General features: G+C 40.7%; 1 protein-coding gene across 4 annotated transcripts in view; it reads right to left on the bottom strand.

Moving 5' to 3' along the window:
• LOC309714481 (protein NLRC3-like) overlaps positions 1 to 8,666 on the bottom strand; it is a 58,594-nt gene extending 49,928 nt beyond the window's left edge. For 2 of the 4 annotated variants that reach the window (XM_082546982.1, XM_082546981.1), the window contains exons 1-5: positions 8,588 to 8,666; positions 6,013 to 6,150; positions 5,771 to 5,887; positions 2,540 to 2,618; positions 62 to 290 (exon numbers count right to left, since the gene is read on the bottom strand). In XM_082546982.1, coding sequence (XP_082403108.1) covers positions 62 to 290; positions 2,540 to 2,618; positions 5,771 to 5,887; positions 6,013 to 6,101 — 514 coding nt within the window. In that variant the 5' untranslated portion in view covers positions 6,102 to 6,150; positions 8,588 to 8,666. Of the gene's footprint in view, positions 1 to 61; positions 291 to 2,539; positions 4,240 to 5,770; positions 5,888 to 6,012; positions 6,151 to 8,587 lie in introns of those variants that run through there. The other 2 variants (XM_082546986.1, XM_082546987.1) reach the window with 2 other exon arrangements.
• Positions 8,667 to 18,709: the final 10,043 nt, after the last annotated feature.

The raw sequence follows: 18,709 nt of genomic DNA, 5'->3' as shown, positions 1-18,709 counted from the left end.
ATTGTTGAATGTTTTAGCACTTTTTTTCAGAATGTTTTTTTATTTAGAGAATAATTCTCACCTCTCAGCAAATACTCAGCGAACTTATTCTGCTTCATTCTCTTCAGGAAGTCCACTGTAATCATCACAAATGCTTCTCTGCTGCTCGTACTGTGTTCTTCATCCACACTCTGTAATACAGCCTCATCCTCACATTGACTCTTAAAACATTGTAGGTCATCTGGACTCAGACCTGTCTGGATCTTCTTCAGCTCGTTCTTCACAAAAGAGATTATTTTGTCCTCCAGCATCTGGAACAGAATATTTTATGAAATACCCCAAAACCTTTCTCACACAGGAGAAAAACAAAGAACATAGAAGGAGGTGTGTTTCTGGAAATCTGTTTAATTAGGCTCAATATACACAATCCCTCAATGAAATTCAAACCCTGGTTATCTAAAAGAAGTGGGAAAAGGTAAAATCCACATTTTGTCAGAATATTTTCCATATATCTATCCCTTTATATTGTTGTTAAAGATAAATGTTGTGTAAACATGTCAAGTTAACAAGTTATGTCTCATGTTCTTCATAAGAACATGTCTCTCACACACACAACTATAAGGATTCTCTATCTGCAGCTAAATCTGGATATTATGGAACATTTATCAGATCTGGTGAAACGAACAGTAGAGCTCTTTTCTCAACTATAATAGTATCTTTCAGCCACCTGAAATTTTCCACCTCAGTTTTATTGCGCTGTGCAGTGTAATACCTTCATGCCCTTTTCAGTACTATAATTTTTACGATCCCACAGCATGTGGCAGGTAGTCCATATAGTACATTGTATGTCCATACATTGTTATTCAGAGCTGAGGAGCCTAGATGTTTCTCTTGATAGTGCCCTACACTTTGAAATACTTATCAGTATTATTACTTGGTGATCATATTTCCAGCTACATAATATTAGTTATCATTTCTCATTGATAACACTACTGCTATTCTTGCTCTAGGTAATATTCCATATGGATTATTATAATTTTATCCTTTCTAGATTATGTGAGTACAAGAAAACAATTATTAGAATATGATGTGTTAAATTTGTTTAGATCAGAGGAATAAGGAAGGATTTGTCTGTGTGTTTCAGTTTGGCTTAGCTGTAGGCTTGTGAGTGTGTGTAATTGTTTAGAGGGAAAGGAATTTATTGACACTGGGGGTCTGCTGTCATAAAAGGAGACAGGAAGCTACAGTTGGGGATTGCGGATGCTGATGCTTGTACCTTTAATAAAAACTCATAATTGTTATAAACTTAGAAGTAGGTTTGCAGGAGACTCTCCACCTTAAATGTAAATGTAAGACAACAAGAGGCCAACGGTCCAGTGGATGCAGAGTGGGAGTCTCAGTGTTTGTAATATGTTAACTCTGTTTTCTATGTTGTGTAGAGGAATGTGGTGTAGCTTAGGTGAGGAGATTACTTTTATGACCGACAGGAAGTCACGTACACAGAGACACACACAGGTGCTTTGACTGTTACGACGCACCCACACCTACATGCACACGGTACGCGCACACACAGGCACTCAGGTGCTCGTGCGTACACACACAAACACAGAGTTTGCAGTACACCATGGGGGTCTGTGTTTCACAGACAAAGGAGTGAAGATTTGCAGAGGGACACCGGCCTTGCACATCTCCCCTTCTAGAAGATGCATGCTTAAATGAAGATGAATAAAGATGAATAAAGGTTTTGTGAAAATGACTACTGAGTTCCGGTGCTGTCTCTGGATGCTCGAGGAATAAAAAAGAACCAGGGTAAAACTGATTTCTCAACAGTTTCCACACAAATATCTCCATAGACTTCAGCTGGTGCAAAATTCAGCTGCTTGTGTCATTAATAGAACGCATTACTACTGCTCTTCAACCATTTCACTGCCTTCCTGTGAAATATCACATTGATTTTAGATTCTGCTTCTTATTTCAAAGTATCTCCATAAAGTCACACCTCCATATCACATCTTCTGCACAGCTCCACTCCTTCCCGTACTCTGACATCATCCTCCTCTGCTACTGTTATTTTCCCATCTGCTCAAATTACCCTCCAGTATTTTCAGCTGAGTGTGCACTGGAACTTTCTTCCATGCCACTTTCACAACATTGGTTTTCTCCCTATATTTAAAGTAGCTTTAAGACACCTTAGGCCTTAAGACATCTTTTTAAACCTGCCTTTTCTGATTAATGTTATGCAGTATTCACTGCAATACTACCAAATACTATGTAGCATTATGTAGTATGTTCTCTTCTTCTTGAAAGAGTAGCCATACTGTCTGTTATTTAACTGCTTGTAAGGTGTACTCGATTCTTGAAAGGCGCTTCTTAAATAAACTGTTTTGTTGTTGTTGTTTTTTCTAAAATACTAGATGCTAGATATTTGCCGATGTATTTGTAGTGGAGGCAAAAATCTGACCACAGCATTCTGTTCAGCTCGCTCTACCCTCTGAGCCAGAACCCAGCAAGAATATGTCTGTCAACAGAATGTAAAAGTAGTTGTTGCACATGTACACACCATAAATATAGAGTCCAGGTGTGTCTGATGCTTCTGGGAAGACTGACCACTGGGAACCTCTGAGCTCTTCTGGTCCACTCTGTGGAGACATCATAAAGAATCAGAATAATACAACAAAACATTATAACCTAAAATGCAACCTGCTGGTCCTCTGCACTAAAAAGAATATGAAATTTTTAAAAAACCCAAAACAACAAAAAACAAAAACAAAAAATAAACCTCTCACTTAATAATACGTGAATTATGAGGTTATTTTACATGACATGATGTCTTTGTCTGACACAAAAACATCATGTCAGCTCTCTTATCTTATAATTCTCTTGTTATCTGAACATTAACAACATGCAACTCCAATAACTGTGCACATCCAAACCCTGATAACAAAAGCTGAACAGTGATTTCTGGTTTTGTAAAAATCCTGTTAACAAAAAATGACTATTAATAATTATGAACAGCTCAGTATCCTCATAGAATATGCAATAAAATTATGAAATCTTTACCAAATATTATAGAGAACCTCAGCAGTCAAAGACAGCAAGAAGAGTACCATTGATTCCAGTGTTTTTTGTATGTCAGAAATGCAGTGTAGAATGTCGCGGCAGTTTAAGAAATTGGAGGCGTAGTATGTTACTGATGGTAGCCTTTGTTACTTTGGTCCTAGCTCTCTGCAGGTCGTTCTGGGATTTTTGTTCCCTGTTCTTGTGACTTCACCCCCACATGGTGAGATCTTGCGTGGAGCCCCAGATCGAGGGAGATTATCAGTGGGTTTATATGTCTTCCATTTTCTAATAATTGGTCCCACAGTTGATTGCTTCACACCAAGCTGCTTACCTATAGCAGATTCAGTCTTCCAAACCTGGTGCAGGTCTACAACTTTTTTTTCTGGTGTCCTTGGACAGCACTTTGGTCTTGGCCATCGTGGAGTTTGGAGTGTGACTGACTGCTTGTGTCATGATTCACTGCGTGGCTGGAAGGAAATAGAACCTAAAAGCAGGGACTCAAACGCGGGGAGGGATGAACTCAAAATGGCAGTATTATTGCTGGAAAAAACACACTGGTACTAAACTAAACACAAGGAGCTATAAACAAGAAACTCAAATCAAAAACCCAAGACACGCAGGGGGCTACACTGGGAACACAGGGAGCATGGAGGTGACACACAGCGTGAGGGGACGACGCTACAACAAATGGAGGTGAGCACAGACAATAAATACAGAAGGAGAACAGGGCAACAGGGAACAGCTGGGAGACACGGCTGAGGGCACTTAGACACAAGACAAAATGGGGAGGACACAGAGACGGACTGGAAGGTGAGAGAGAACATGGAGGGGCACGAGAGAGCACAATCACGACAGGATGAGGGAAACACTGAACATAAGGAGTGGACACAAGGCACAAGAACTCACATAACTGTATAAACTTAGACACAGAGGGAGACACAGGGGTCAGCTACACAGAGGGAAATTACTAAACAATCAGGGAACTAAACTGGGACCACAAGAAACTAGACCTTATAGAAATAAACTATAGACTAATAGTGATGTGTTGGTTGCGAACAAAATGGCTCTTAGAGCCGGAGCTTTGACGTGAACGACGCGAGCCGGCTCCTTATTGCGAGCCGTGGGTTTTTTTTTCCTTCTCTCACCCTCTTTCTCGCACCTTTTTCCGCTTCACTCCGCATGCAAGCCTTGTGCTTTGCGCTGGGCAGAGGGGGGAGGGGCGGTAGTTCCACACGCAGTAGCACAGGGAGAGAGCAGGAGGGAGAGACAGAGAAAGAGAGCCAGGGACAACAATGTCATATTACAAAGGTATAGTAATCATCCCCAACTATTTTCAGTTGCAGATGATAAAGGATTCAGAAAGTTTATTCATGCAGGTCCATATGACAGAGAATGTGCATCTTCTTTATGTTTTCATATTTTAATATATATTTAATTGTGTTGTGGTTTGCAGTGTTTTGTGTTGTTTCACTTTAAATTTGTTTAAAAGGAAAAAGCTGAAAATTTAAATAGTTAAAAGTTGAACTGTGAATAGTTGGTTTTTGTATTATATGAATATTTATTACATTTTATGTGGAGTGAATAAATAAAAGTATATTTACGGTGGCCCCTAGAGACAAAGCACGTACAAACTCCAAAACACGTACAAAACACAACAGAAGTGCTCCAGGATGCTAGGCACAGTGCTGAGCTTTTGTTATCTAGAGGTTACACAAGCCAGGAAGTACCAACGACCTGATTTGGTGTGTGGTGGTAACAGGTAAATAAACATTTTTTTAAATTATTTGAATATATATGAGTGCTTGTGTATAAATACACAAACAATACACATATGCTTTCAATTGTGTAATTTAAGTGATCTAGGTAGCTCTGTTTTGAAGTTCAGTTAACACTAGAAATGTGCTTTGGAGTTTGTGTGTGCTTTGTCTCTAGGAGCCAATGTATATATTTATATATAAAGATATATAAATAAAACCATTTATTTACATTAGTTATTACTTTTGTGCATATTTTTATATTATTGTTAATAATAAACTAATTAAAGCAACAAAACAACCTGAAGAGCCAGTTCGGAGCCGAAAGAGCCGGCTCTTTTTAGTGAGCCGAGAAATCCCATCACTATAGACTAACAAAGAGCACTTAATACATAATTCATAATACAAAGCAACAAAAACACCGGAACTCAAAACGCAAGGTCAGAAAACCCAGGTTTAAGGTTGTGTCTTTTATACTGATAAAGAGTTCAAACAGACCAAATACTTATTTTCCACCATAATTTGCAAATAAATTCTTTAAAAATCAGACCATGTGATTTTCAGGATTTTGTCTCTCATAGTTAAGGTGATGAAAATTACAGGGCTCTCTCAACATTTTCAGTGGGAGAACTTGCACAACTGGTGGCTGACTAAATACTTTTTTTCCCCACTGTATATAATCTCTCTCTCTATCAAACTATCAAACTCTAGATCTCTATCAATTAATAAACTATGGAGCAGCAACTGTCTGTTAATTTCAAAACAGTTATTACTGAGAAATGTATACATCTTCTGCTGGAACTCGTTTAATTTAAAATGACTGATTGTGGGTTTTCAGTTGTTTAAAACCAAAGGCTTGTTTTTAAGAGACAGTTTAAATGAGATTGAGGGAATGACCTGTTTGCAATGCAGTTAATATCCAACAACATCAATCAATTAAGTCAGGTCTCAAAGAGTTCATGTTACTAACAGCTCACCTCTCTGCAGCAGACAACTGCTGGGCTTTAAAATGAATGGAGTCGCTCTTTAATGACACACAGGTGGCATCGGGTTCTTTTCCATGTTTATGTTTTCTCCCACGTTTCCGTCTTTTCCTGGGAATAATTGATTGATTGATCATACTTTATTCATCCCGAAGGAAATAATGATGGAGCAGTGATGTGAGTGCTGAGCTGTGAGTTGGAGAAGAGTTATGGACTGTTAGAGATGGTCATCTCACCTCTGAGCTTTGGTCTGGCTCTCATTTTCCCCAAACAGAGTGGGTTTAGAGGGAGGGACTCCCTCCTCTCTGTCCTCACACTGATCCATGCTGCTGAATTCACGTCCACATCAGCTCACATACACTTTCTACCTTCACCTGCAGAGGAAACACAAATCATTCATGTGCACATCAACTGAAATCCTCCTTTCCATCATGTGTGCTGTCCAAATATCAGGTGTTTCTTTTCTGCTTCATCTCAGTGTCTGCTGAATGCAGTCAGACAGCAGTGTGAGGCAGAGGAAGCCATTAGCTGCTCTACTTCTACTATCAGTCCACTAGATGGAGACAAAGCACACACGAAGCATTCACTGACACACACTGATTCACTGTAAATAAGAAAAATAAGTGAGTCTGTCTCTGTAAGTGTGTTAATGTGGACAGAAAACGAAAGGAGACAGGTGGAGGCAGATTTTCACAACAAGAGGAGGTTTTTTTGTTGTTGTTGTTGTTGTTGTTTTTCTTACTGTGTAGCTTTAACTTCAATTGGAGGAGAAGAGTAAGAGTTTAAGAGTTAGAGCTCTTTCTCCAGTACTTCCTCATCTGTAACCGGAAGGTCGCCGGTTCAAGCCCCGGGCTCTCTGTCCTGGTCGTTGGTGTCCTTGGGAAAAACACTTTACCCTACCGCCTACTGGTGTTGGCCAGAGGGGCTGATGGCGCAATATGGCAGCCTCGCTTCTGTCAGTCTGCCCCAGGGCTGCCCTGGGGCTACAACCGTAGCTTGCCTCCACCAGTGTGTGAATGTGAGAGTGAATGAATAGTGGCATTGAAAAGCGCTATATAAATCCAATCCATTGTTATAATTACTTTCTATTGAAGCAGGTCCACTATTTGTAACAAAGGATTTTTAAACAGACAGAAGCCAACAGATTTAATTTAGTTCTATACTGCATCTAAACATCCACTTGCACTGTAATTATAAAGACCCCCGACCTCCAACCGCTGTTCACACTATAACTGGTTATGGTCAAAAAGATGTGTCCACCTAACTGCAGTTACTGTGGAACAGCGGCCGAGCTCAAACTGCAGTTAGTGTGTCAGTGAGCAGCGGCTCCTCTCCGCCTTCTCCACAGACTGACAGAGGCAGCAATATCACTCTGGTTTCAAATGATTAACAGATCAGTCCTGTGTTTACTGCCATGGAGCTGACACATGCCATACATGAATCCTGAAATCACACGAGTGTACTCACTTTTTTTGCCAACAGTTTAAACATTAATGGCTGTATGCTGAGTTATTTTGAGGGGACAACAAATTTACACCATTATACAAGGTGTACATTGGGTACTTTACATTGTATTAAAGGATCATATGTTCAATGTTGTCCCATGAAAAGATATAACAAAATATTCACAAACATATGAGGGATGTGCTCACTTTTTGACAGACTGTAAATGCAGTTTTTTACTGTCTGTGTACAAACTGATCTTTGAGTCTTGCTTCAGACTGGATTTAACTCTGTGTGTCTGTGAGCCACACCTTTATGTGTTCACTCCAAAAAAATGTTGTCTAACTGCTCAGACTCAGTCAGAGTAAAGTTCACACAGTGATGTGCACTGTTGGGGTTGTTATTCAAGAAAATCATTACTCTATTACACAGAACTTCTTGCTTTTCTTTAAAAAAGTCATGCAGTACAGTAGTACTTGCTCTAGTAAGTAACTACCTGTCATATTCTGTTCCTCAGGCCAAGGGGTCTATGAACCAACTGCTCTTACACATTTTTAGATCTGGGCTCTAAAAATCTGCTCACTGGCTGCCAGCTCTAGTTAAGCAGGATATCTTTGCTCAACTGAGGTTGTTATAGACATGCTAAAGAAACAAATCTTGACTTATTTTTCACTCAGATATACTGTGACATTTAAATGTTAAAAACGTATTTTTATTCGTGGTCTGCAGGAATAACCTTATATGATTCAAAGTTCAAATAAATCCTTTCTATCCTCTGTCTTCTATGGAGAACAAACTTAAATATCAGACTTGTGTTAAATCTGATTTAACCTTTAAGATAGACATGATCTCCTTCTGGATCTCAGAGCTAAGCTTCTGGTCCTGGGATTTAAAACAGCAAAGCAAAACTGTCAATCTTCAAGAGTTATGTGCAGATATTAGATACAGAAGGACTGAGAACACAAAGTGAGCTGCTTATTGAGAGGAACTAGAACACAAGTAGAACACAAAAAGCTCTGTCCTCTGTCCTTTAATATATTCATGAGAAACAAAGCTGCCTCAAGTGATGTGTGGTGTTTTAAGTGAAGGAAACGCTTTTCAGTGGAAGCTTAAACTAGAAAAACTAGTAACTCTATGCAGTAGAGTTTCAATTTGAAGCACACCTGATCTTTGTGAAGCAGTAACAACATGTTATTTAACAGAGCTGAAAACACTATCACAAGCCCAGGAGTTTGTATGATTTACAGTCCAATTCAAATCAAACATCTGATTTATTGTATGTTATGTAAATACAAATGTCTCAATTCACATTCTCCTCCTAAAGTTCCTAAAGACAAATTCTAAAAGGAGGAAACAAAGCAAACTTACAGTTTCTTCAAACACAAATACCAACAACAAGCTCCACTCCACATCCGGACACTAAACACGGAAACACAGGTGAGCTGCTTACTAGAAAGAGGCGGGACTCCACTTAAAACAGGACAAGTAAGGACAAGTATGTGTTTTTCACTGAGCAGATTCAGCTTTTTTTAAATAATGAAGTGACTTTGTGTCTTTCTCCAAATTCCTAATTATCAGTAAAGTTCCCTGAAAAATACCTCAGCGTTAAAATCAACATAGCTTAGTACTGATACAAAAACCTCCTTTTGATCGCTGTCATTCAAAGTGATCCAAACTGTTTCTAAACTCTGGAGAGCAGCCATCTATTGAGACTGTTCACTGTTGTTCCTGAATGCAGCACATGGAGAGACTTTGTAAGTTTCATATGACTTCACTGCAGGCTGATGGCTAGGGATGGGTATCGAAAACCGGTTCTTGTTGAGAACCGGTTCCCACTGTTTCAATTCCTTGGAATTGTTTGCCATTTTTGCAAACGATTTCCTTATCGATTCCAGTCGCCCTGAATGACGTCACCACGTTGCGGAGCGTAATTTACCTGGCAGGAAACACGGCGGCTCAAACGCTAAAAAGTTTGGTTATACTTTACAAGAACGGATGACAACAGGGCAACTTGTAATACTTGCAAAGTAGATACTTCATTTAAGGGAGGAAACACTACGAATATGCAAAAGCATTTGCTCACAAAACACGCGATGACCTTAAATGAATGTCGTGTTTTTAATTCCGCTCCGGACTCGTGAATCTCAACCCAGCAGCAGCGGTAACGTTTGCACGTCCTCTCCCTTTAATGCGGCAGGTAAATAATCAACTAACAGTGCATATTATGTTAGCGTGATCTGCCTTATCTGCCATTACTGCCATTACTGTGCGTTTAGGTGACCATGATGAGTGACACAGACAGAGTCTGGCTGGCGCTCGCTGGCAGTTCTCGCTGCAGTCTACCGGTAGCGTCTCCTTTCAGGCCAGGATAGACTAATGTTACCTAGCAGTGACTCAGTTTGTGGTCAAAGGCTTGCACCCATTTGCCACAGCAGATGCCCCCGATTTTCGGTAAGTGAATGTGTTTAATTGTAGGCAGGGACATTACTGGATATTCTTGTGTAATTGCTACAGAATGATTTATGTTATACTTTGTTATTGCTACAGAAGAATATTTATTTTATTATTTTACATTTACAAATTTTTTTCCTGGGGACCCTGTGACACCCCATTGAAGAGCCGTAGGCTGTGGATCTCTTAAGATCTCACTGCTGGGTTTGTAAGGCCATGTTACTCCTAAATTTCTATCTTGTTCAAAGAGAAGATATAAAACAAAGTTCTAAGCTAATCGACCTTAGTGTTCTCCTTTTTTTTAAAAGAATCGATAAGAGAATCGATAAAGAATCGAATCGTTAAACAGAATCGAAAATGGAATCGGAATCGTGAAAATCTTATCAATACCCATCCCTACTGATGGCATGACCAGTAATGCTGCACTAATGAATTAAATAAATGAATTAGACTAACTATTCACTTTAGCTAAAGTTATTAAGTTAGCTAAAGAGTTTAGATGCTGTGTAAGACATATAAAGCTAAAACACAAAGGTTTGGACACTGTTTTGCATGTTTCTCTACTGTAGGGGTCTCTGCAAGCATATGTAACGGAGGTGATTTTATTTCCACAGTGTTTTTAAAGGAGGGAAACTTTCCTCCAAATGGACAGAGCAGTGGAGCCGCCAAGGGAAAGCACACGAATTAAAAACTGTATAATTAAAATATAATTTATTATATTTAAATAGTTAAAAATATAAAATGAATTAAAACAACCCTGGCCAGGGGACAACACAATAAAAATCAATAAAACACAACATTAAAAGTCCAGTGGTGTCTGCCACGGTATAAAAGTCACGAAGAATTAAAAATCCAGTGAAGCGGTGCGGAAGGGAAACCCAGCGGCGTCCTCGGCTTCCTCTCCGCATTCCAGTGCGCTAAAGAAAGGGAGGCAGCGGCAGTCACTACTCTTTTAGGCAGCTATCATTCATTAAAGGGGACAAGTCAAAAGACTTACCCCGGGTGGGCAGAGCTCTCAACTCTGCCCGCCGTTTCTTTGTAACCGCCAATCGGCACCAGCCTGTCCGCCGCCTCTAATTTCCCGCAGACGCATAATCTGGCCTCCTGTTGCTGCAGCAGTCGAACTGCTCGCTCAGCGTCGCTGGCGCTGTATCTTCCTCCCTGTTGACGCCAACCTTCACCAGCCCTCCGGGCTTGCAGGCGCCGCCGCCTGACCATAGCTGGACTGGCCATCGGGCATACCGGGCATTTGCCTGGGGGGCCGCTGGCGATTTTTTGTTTTTATGGGCCGATCGATTTTTTTTTTTTTTTGGAAGGGTATATATAATGAAAGGTGTTGGATTGGCCAATTGGTCATGATCGACTCTGGGCTGGACCAATTACAGCCGAGGAGGCCGGATGCACCCTCCCCCTTGTTTAGCAATCTTATAGACGAACTAAAGAAAATGGAGAACAAAAAAAGGAAAGGAGGTGCAGAAAAAATTAGGGCCAAAAAGAAACAAGCCCTTCAGGCAGACACTGCCAAATGTGTAAAAATAACTGAATTGTTTGGCGGTAGCTATGGCATAGCTTCCACAGATTTAGCAACATCAGCAAGTGGTGGAGGCCAGCAGGTGGATAAGGGAAAGGGGAGGCAAGAGGAGGAGAGACCCAAGGCCGCCGGTGTTGTGCCAAAAAGTGATTGCCTGCCAAAAACTGATTTCCAATGTTTCCGTGTATTTTTTTATGTGTAATAGCTTTATGTTGTTGGTAAATAGACTTCGGTGAACAGTGTTTACAAAGGGATTATATATAGAATTTAAAAATTAACTGTTTTTTCAAGTATCTTTACAGCTCTGTGTTATTGTACTTATATTATAACCAATCCGGTCCTTTATCCTCACTTAAAATATTTTTACAGAACTATTGTCATATTTGCTGCCATTTCTGCTGTCCTCTTGGCCAACTTACTCTTACAAAAGACATTTTTAATGTTAATGAGATTTTTTTAACTGCATAAATAAAGGTTATATAAAGTTTTTGGCAAATACCGGAAATCACTTTTTGGCACAACACCGCTCATAGTGGCAGAGCAACTGAACTTCAGGTAAGAAGTTATGACCTGCTGTCTGTCTGTGTCAGATATAAACCAAGTTTAGTTGTAGTTTGTTTTCGTTGTGCTGACTTTTTACAGTCGCTTAGAATAACTGGTACTGCGTACTAGCTAGCATGACGGATTTTATATACTGCTGGGCGGGTGCTATGAAGTTACTGATAGTAAATTTTATTTTATGCTTAAGGTTAGTTTCTCAAACTCCTCAAATCTTAACAAATTGTGCCAATCCTTACATGTTGCACCAGGCTGATTTATCATCAAAAGTGGAGAAGTCTGTGACAGAGGAGACAGAAGAGCAGCAGAGAGATGGAGCAAGAGAGAGAAATAAAAGAGCAGGAGAGAGAGAGATGGAGATGGAGAGATGACTTTATGTCATCCATGAGGGATGCATTTGATATATGTTTCACATATTATAGCCCAACAAGTTACTTATAGCAATTTTAATACGAGCAATCAGTTTTTGGCAAATACCAGAAATCACTTTTTGGCAGACAACCACTTTTTGGCACAACACCGGCTATTGCAGTTAATAATACAACAGCTTCTTGCCATTTTTTGTGTTTCTTTTTATCACTGTGTAACTGAGTTCAATTGAAAGCCTGCATGTGCTAGTACCGCTTGCCACAAGTTCCCAGAATCCTTTGCGGTTTTACCCCTGAATGACGTCACATTTTTGGTGGGCCGGTCTCTAGTCAAAATGCCCGGGCCGATTTTTTGTCCTAGTCCAGCCCTGCGCCTGACACCACTCACTCCTGCCCGTCTCTCTCAAGCCTCCTTCTCTGTGGCCTGCCAGGCCCTCCTATTGGCCTCTGGGACCTCCCAGGTGTGATCAGGTTTATAATCAGGTAGGGGCGGAGTCTTTCGAGGAGAAGTCACCAAATAAATACCATAAAAACATGCAGTAAAACTCATAAAAATAAACCAGTGTACAATATTAAAATATTAAAAAGGTAAAACACAGCAAAACATGCATAGTAAAAAACCCTAGATAACTTGTCCCTTTCCACCCCGTGACACATACAGAGCTCTAAGAGGGTACAAGATGACAACTCTGGAATTCTACTAGAAACAGTCGATCATATTTGTTTGTCAAAGCTGAATCCAAGGCAAACTACTTAGCATTTTTAGCTAACAGCTACAATAAGCATAAAAGTTACTGTACGGCTATCATTTGTTAACATGACGCTTTTTCTTATACATGTATCCGCAGGTCATTCGACATGACGAATGACTTCTGAAGTCTTAATTCAGCTCAAGACACTGTAGATTCCCGTCAGTAACACTTTCGGTCCGCTAGTAAAACGTATGCTGTGTCCGAATTCAGGGGAAGGATGCTCATAAGGACACTACCTACCTACGTCACAAGGTAGTGTCGTTAGACGGACGGGTAGTCAGAAGTGAGCGGCTGTGGACAGGACCAGTGTTGCCAACTCCTCAGTAAGGAAAATCGCTATTGGCTGTCCTAAAAGTCGCTAGAAGTCGCTAAATGACGTCATTGCCTAATTTGTATAATCGGTCATGCTAATCTAATTGTAACCTACTTGTTGGAGAGAGAAATAACATCATGGAAGAGACATAAAGTGAGTAAAAAACGTCCTAAATGCATTTAGAGTTTATTTAGAACTACAAATTAAATTTCTTTTAGCAATTATTGTTTTTTTAATGTCACAATTCCAACCCTGCTCCTTTACCTGGGCTTGGACCGGCAAAAGTGACCCGAAATAGGCACTCTGGTGGAGTTACTTTGTGTGTGTGTGTGTGTTTATAAGTAGTTTTAAACCTTGTGATCCTCAAAACAGCATAAGAGTAAAAGAGTAAAAAAAGAACTGACTACGTTACAGCACCCCCTGCTTGTTGAGAGTAAAAGCGATACGCGCTTTCACGTCTTTTTTAGCGACTTTTTTAAGAAAAAAAGTCGCTAAGGGGTCTGAAAACTCGCTAAATATAGCGACAAAGTCGCTAAGTTGGCAACACTGGACAGGACCCTTTTTTTCTCCATAGAAAAAGAACAAACAATGAGTATCCAACATAACAGATGGGCTGTGGACAGCCTCCTAGCCTTCAACTCCGCCCTTACTTGCGTGTTTATCCGGTCGCTAGCACCACAGCGTGAAAACTTTAAAATGGACCCAGAAATGTTGCTCCGTTGTTTGGACAATTTTATTTCTCGAGGAGCTAGAAAAACCTTATCGTCGTCGCCCGCACGTTTTGTACCTTATGCTCATCAGAGACAATCATATCCAGGTAAAATTATTTCCTTTAATCTACATGCATTTAGCTATACTCGCTGTGCCAAAAAAGTGTTCGCCTGACAAAACTGATTTCCAATGTTTCCGTGTGTAATGTGTGTAATATCTTTATGTATGTTGGTAATTAGACTTCGGTGAACATGGGTTTTATATATACAATAATTACCTGTTGTTCAAGTATCTTTATAACTCTGGTTATAATGTAAGTAAAATTGATATATTTGTTGCACTTTGTACTGTCCACTTGACCAGATTACTCTTAAAAAATAAATTTCTAATGTCAACAAGATTGTTTTTGAACTGGATAAATAAAGGATATATAAAAGTCACTGCCAAAAACTGATTGCAGCTTCTACCTTGTTACAGGAATGTTGCTGGTGGCTCAGAGTGACTTGATATCATTAATGAGGGATACATATGACATGTTTCACGTATTATAGACCAACAAGTTATTCATAGCAGGTTAAATACGCGCAGTTTAGGGCAAAAACCGAAAATCAGTTTTTGGGAGACGATCATTTTTTGACACATCAGTCATTCTTACACATGTACTGTATCATATAAAATATATAAACTAAATATCTTTGAAACATATAAAATCTAATCTTTTGTTTGTTTTTTTACATAGCACTTTATCAAACTGTTGTCTGCTACAGAGTTACAAGTATTATACTAATAATATAGCATCCACCATCTCCTGCTTGCATATTTCTGAAAACATCTTAGTGGTGTGGCAGCCACGAGTGAGCCAGCCCTGCAAACCCTGTGGATGGACGATGCAGTGGACAGTGGGAGGAAGCATCCTAAAGCTCTCTTTGCAGACCACCCTGTGTGATTCTCCACTCGCCAACCAGCAAAAAACATTTAAACTAATGCAACACATATAACAATGTAACAAATATATTCAAATAAATAAATTTCTCAATACATAACTTATTTTGGAACTAATCTTTCTAGAAGTGAGAACAGTCTGTCCATCCTCTCCCTGCTCTCCTCTCCTCAGCTTCTCTTTGCTGCCTCAGGTCCTCTCTGATGAGGCCTAGCAGCTCATCATCCCTGTCTCTTTTCCTCTTTATCCCTGTCATAGGTGACTGAACTGCTTCGTCATCGCTGTCGTTTTGGTCACCCACTGCTGTTCTTGGCCCGGGAGTGTCCTCAGGGAGAGAGGACATTAGGACAGGAGGCTTAGTGGAAGGCATCTGTCCTATCATGAGGGCATACCATGACCAAGTAGCAGCAGTGGGCTTCCCACTGACCCCCTCTCCTGAGCCTGGATACTTGCAATCCTAAAGGCAGAGGAAATCAAAAATGATAGCAGGCAAATAAAAACACCACAACAACTCTCAGTAATTGCACATTTATTAACTTGTGTTCTTAAGAATTATCTTCTAGATAACACACATACGTACTTTGTATTCTTTAAAGTTATCCCATGTCTTCTGGCCTGCAAGGGGTTGACTTTCACCTGCAGGCCCATCTTCTCCAGAATTGTCCTGAATCACACACAACAAATAAGAGAAGAAAGGAAACCATGGACACTATGTTAATCCCTAAACCCAAAGGTTTTCACAGCAGAACACCAGAGGAATACCGTCTGGACATCACAGGTTCTGTACAGCAGCGGTCCGTGAGTCGTTTGGTACCGGGCCATGAGAGTTGAGGCTCCGGTGTGAAATTTATGGTTTTCAGGGGTTTTATCGTTAACTCGGTTTCCTTGGGTCTTTTCCCTTGTTGTAGTTGTGTGTCTTATTTTGAAAGAAATATTTACACGTTACCATAGCGACCAGCGAGCATTAAGCGGCACAGAGGAGGATGTTACTCTCAATGTTGGTGCATTTTCAGGAGGACGCTGCTAATAAAGTTACACAATTACACAGTACATTCACGTTTATTATTATATTTACAAAATACCACAGTATTTGTCTTGGTCGGATCCTTTTATGTGGTTGTATTCATCGGTGATACCTGAAAGGCCGGTCCATATAAGATAAGATAAGATAAGATAAGATAAGATAAGATAACCTTTATTAGTCCCACACGTGGGAAATTTGTTTTGTCATATCTGACATAGACCGGTCTGTGGTGGAAAAAAAAGTTGGGGGCCGCTGCTGTACAGCATGAGGGTTAATAGAACCGTACTCCGTAGCGGCCCAATTCTTCACCCCAGTGAAGAGGTGATCATTTTCTCCTCGTTTTAATAAATTAAGCTGTTTGGTCTTTGTTCCCCACAACATATCACCAATTCGAAAAAATCCAAATTAGCTGTATGTACGCAGCAATACATGAAAAATCGAGGGACTCACCATACAAGCTGGTTTACGGTTGTTAGGTTTTGTATTGTTGATTGTCATTTATGCTTAGAAATATTTACTTATATATGCTTAGAGTTTTGTAATTAGTTGTAGATTGGTAGAGGTTTTGATCCTTGATAGTCTGCAAACTTTGTGTGTATTAGACAGCACTCTGGGGGCATGTGAGAGGTCGTACCGTGTCTTATTGTTTTATGGTAGGATTAACGTAGTTACGTCTGTCTGTTCCCATCTACCCAGCACGGCAACATACCCCACACTATATACAGTGGGGCAAAAAAGTATTTAGTCAGCCACCGATTGTGCAAGTTCCCCCACCTAAAATGATGACAGAGGTCAGTAATTTGCACCAGAGGTACACTTCAACTGTGAGAGACAGAATGTGAAAAAAAAATCCATGAATCCACATGGTAGGATTTGTAAAGAATTTATTCGTAAATCAGGGTGGAAAATAAGTATTTGGTCAATAACAAAAATACAACTCAATACTTTGTAACATAACCTTTGTTGGCAATAACAGAGGTCAAACGTTTACTATAGGTCTTTACCAGGTTTGCACACACAGTAGCTGGTATTTTGGCCCATTCCTCCATGCAGATCTTCTCGAGAGCAGTGATGTTTTGGGGCTGTCGCCGAGCAACACGGACTTTCAACTCCCGCCACAGATTTTCTATGGGGTTGAGGTCTGGAGACTGGCTAGGCCACTCCAGGACTTTCAAATGCTTCTTACGGAGCCACTCCTTTGTTGCCCGGGCGGTGTGTTTTGGATCATTGTCATGTTGGAAGACCCAGCCTCGTTTCATCTTCAAAGTTCTCACTGATGGAAGGAGGTTTTGGCTCAAAATCTCACGATACATGGCCCCATTCATTCTGTCCTTAACACGGATCAGTCGTCCTGTTCCCTTGGCAGAAAACAGCCCCATAGCATGATGTTTCCACCCCCATGCTTCACAGTAGGTATGGTGTTCTTGGGATGCAACTCAGTATTTTTCGTCCTCCAAACACGACGAGTTGAGTTTATACCAAAAAGTTCTACTTTGGTTTCATCTGACCACATGACATTCTCCCAATCCTCTGCTGTATCATCCATGTGCTCTCTGGCAAACTTCAGACGGGCCTGGACATGCACTGGCTTCAGCAGCGGAACACGTCTGGCACCGCGGGATTTGATTCCCTGCCGTTGTAGTGTGTTACTGATGGTGACCTTTGTTACTTTGGTCCCAGCTCTCTGCAGGTCATTCACCAGGTCCCCCCGTGTGGTTCTGGGATCTTTGCTCACCGTTCTCATGATCATTTTGACCCCACGGGATGAGATCTTGCGTGGAGCCCCAGATCGAGGGAGATTATCAGTGGTCTTGTATGTCTTCCATTTTCTGATGATTGCTCCCACAGTTGATTTTTTCACACCAAGCTGCTTGCCTATTGTAGATTCACTCTTCCCAGTCTGGTGCAGGTCTACAATACTTTTCCTGGTGTCCTTCGAAAGCTCTTTGGTCTTGGCCATGGCGAAGTTTGGAGTCTGACTGTTTGAGGCTGTGGACAGGTGTCTTTTATACAGATGATGAGTTCAAACAGGTGCCATTCATACAGGTAACGAGTGGGGGACAGAAAAGCTTCTTACAGAAGACGTTACAGGTCTGTGAGAGCCAGAGATTTTCCATGTTTGAGGTGACCAAATACTTATTTTCCACCCTGATTTACGAATAAATTCTTTACAAATCCTACCATGTGAATTCATGGATTTTTTTTTCACATTCTGTCTCTCACAGTTGAAGTGTACCTCTGGTGCAAATTACTGACCTCTGTCATCATTTTAAGTGGGGGAATTTGCACAATCGGTGGCTGACTAAATACTTTTTTGCCCCACTGTATGTTCCTGGACCAACTCTCAGAGAAGAACTACTCTATGATATTAGCAGAGAAAGGGGGACTTTGCGTCCTTTTTAATACCACATGCTGCATTTACATAAAGAAGACGCACATTCATCAAACATGACTGACGCCCTGAGTGTTTTGAGACAGATCCAGCAGGCCCAAAATCAGGACTATCCATGACGAGAAGGAGTGCCTGAGAGGATCGTCCACAAGATGGGAGCTGAGGCCAGGAGAGAGACTTCAGGAGGATCAGAGATCATCTTCAGCACAGCAGACATCACACAGAGAGCTGTGCTACTAAGCTTCCCACAGCAAGATTTTAAATAAAATAGTTCGAGGATGACATCATGATTCTGTGAAAGCACAGGAACCAGAAGCTATGGTGAGGTGTTTTTCTGCAGAGCGTGGACAATTGAGGAGTCATAAATATCCCCCTCGCAGGTCGAAGGCCTGAAGTGAGGTGATGGGGGTTGGTAGAGGCCATAAAACTAGAGTGCTGAGAGGTCTGCAG

Source organism: Aulonocara stuartgranti, assembly GCF_965226115.1.
Source record: "Aulonocara stuartgranti genome assembly, chromosome: 9".
Taxonomy (NCBI): domain Eukaryota; kingdom Metazoa; phylum Chordata; class Actinopteri; order Cichliformes; family Cichlidae; genus Aulonocara; species Aulonocara stuartgranti.
The sequence above is the reverse complement of the archived record's forward strand: the minus strand, read 5'-3'. Positions and strand labels throughout refer to the sequence as shown.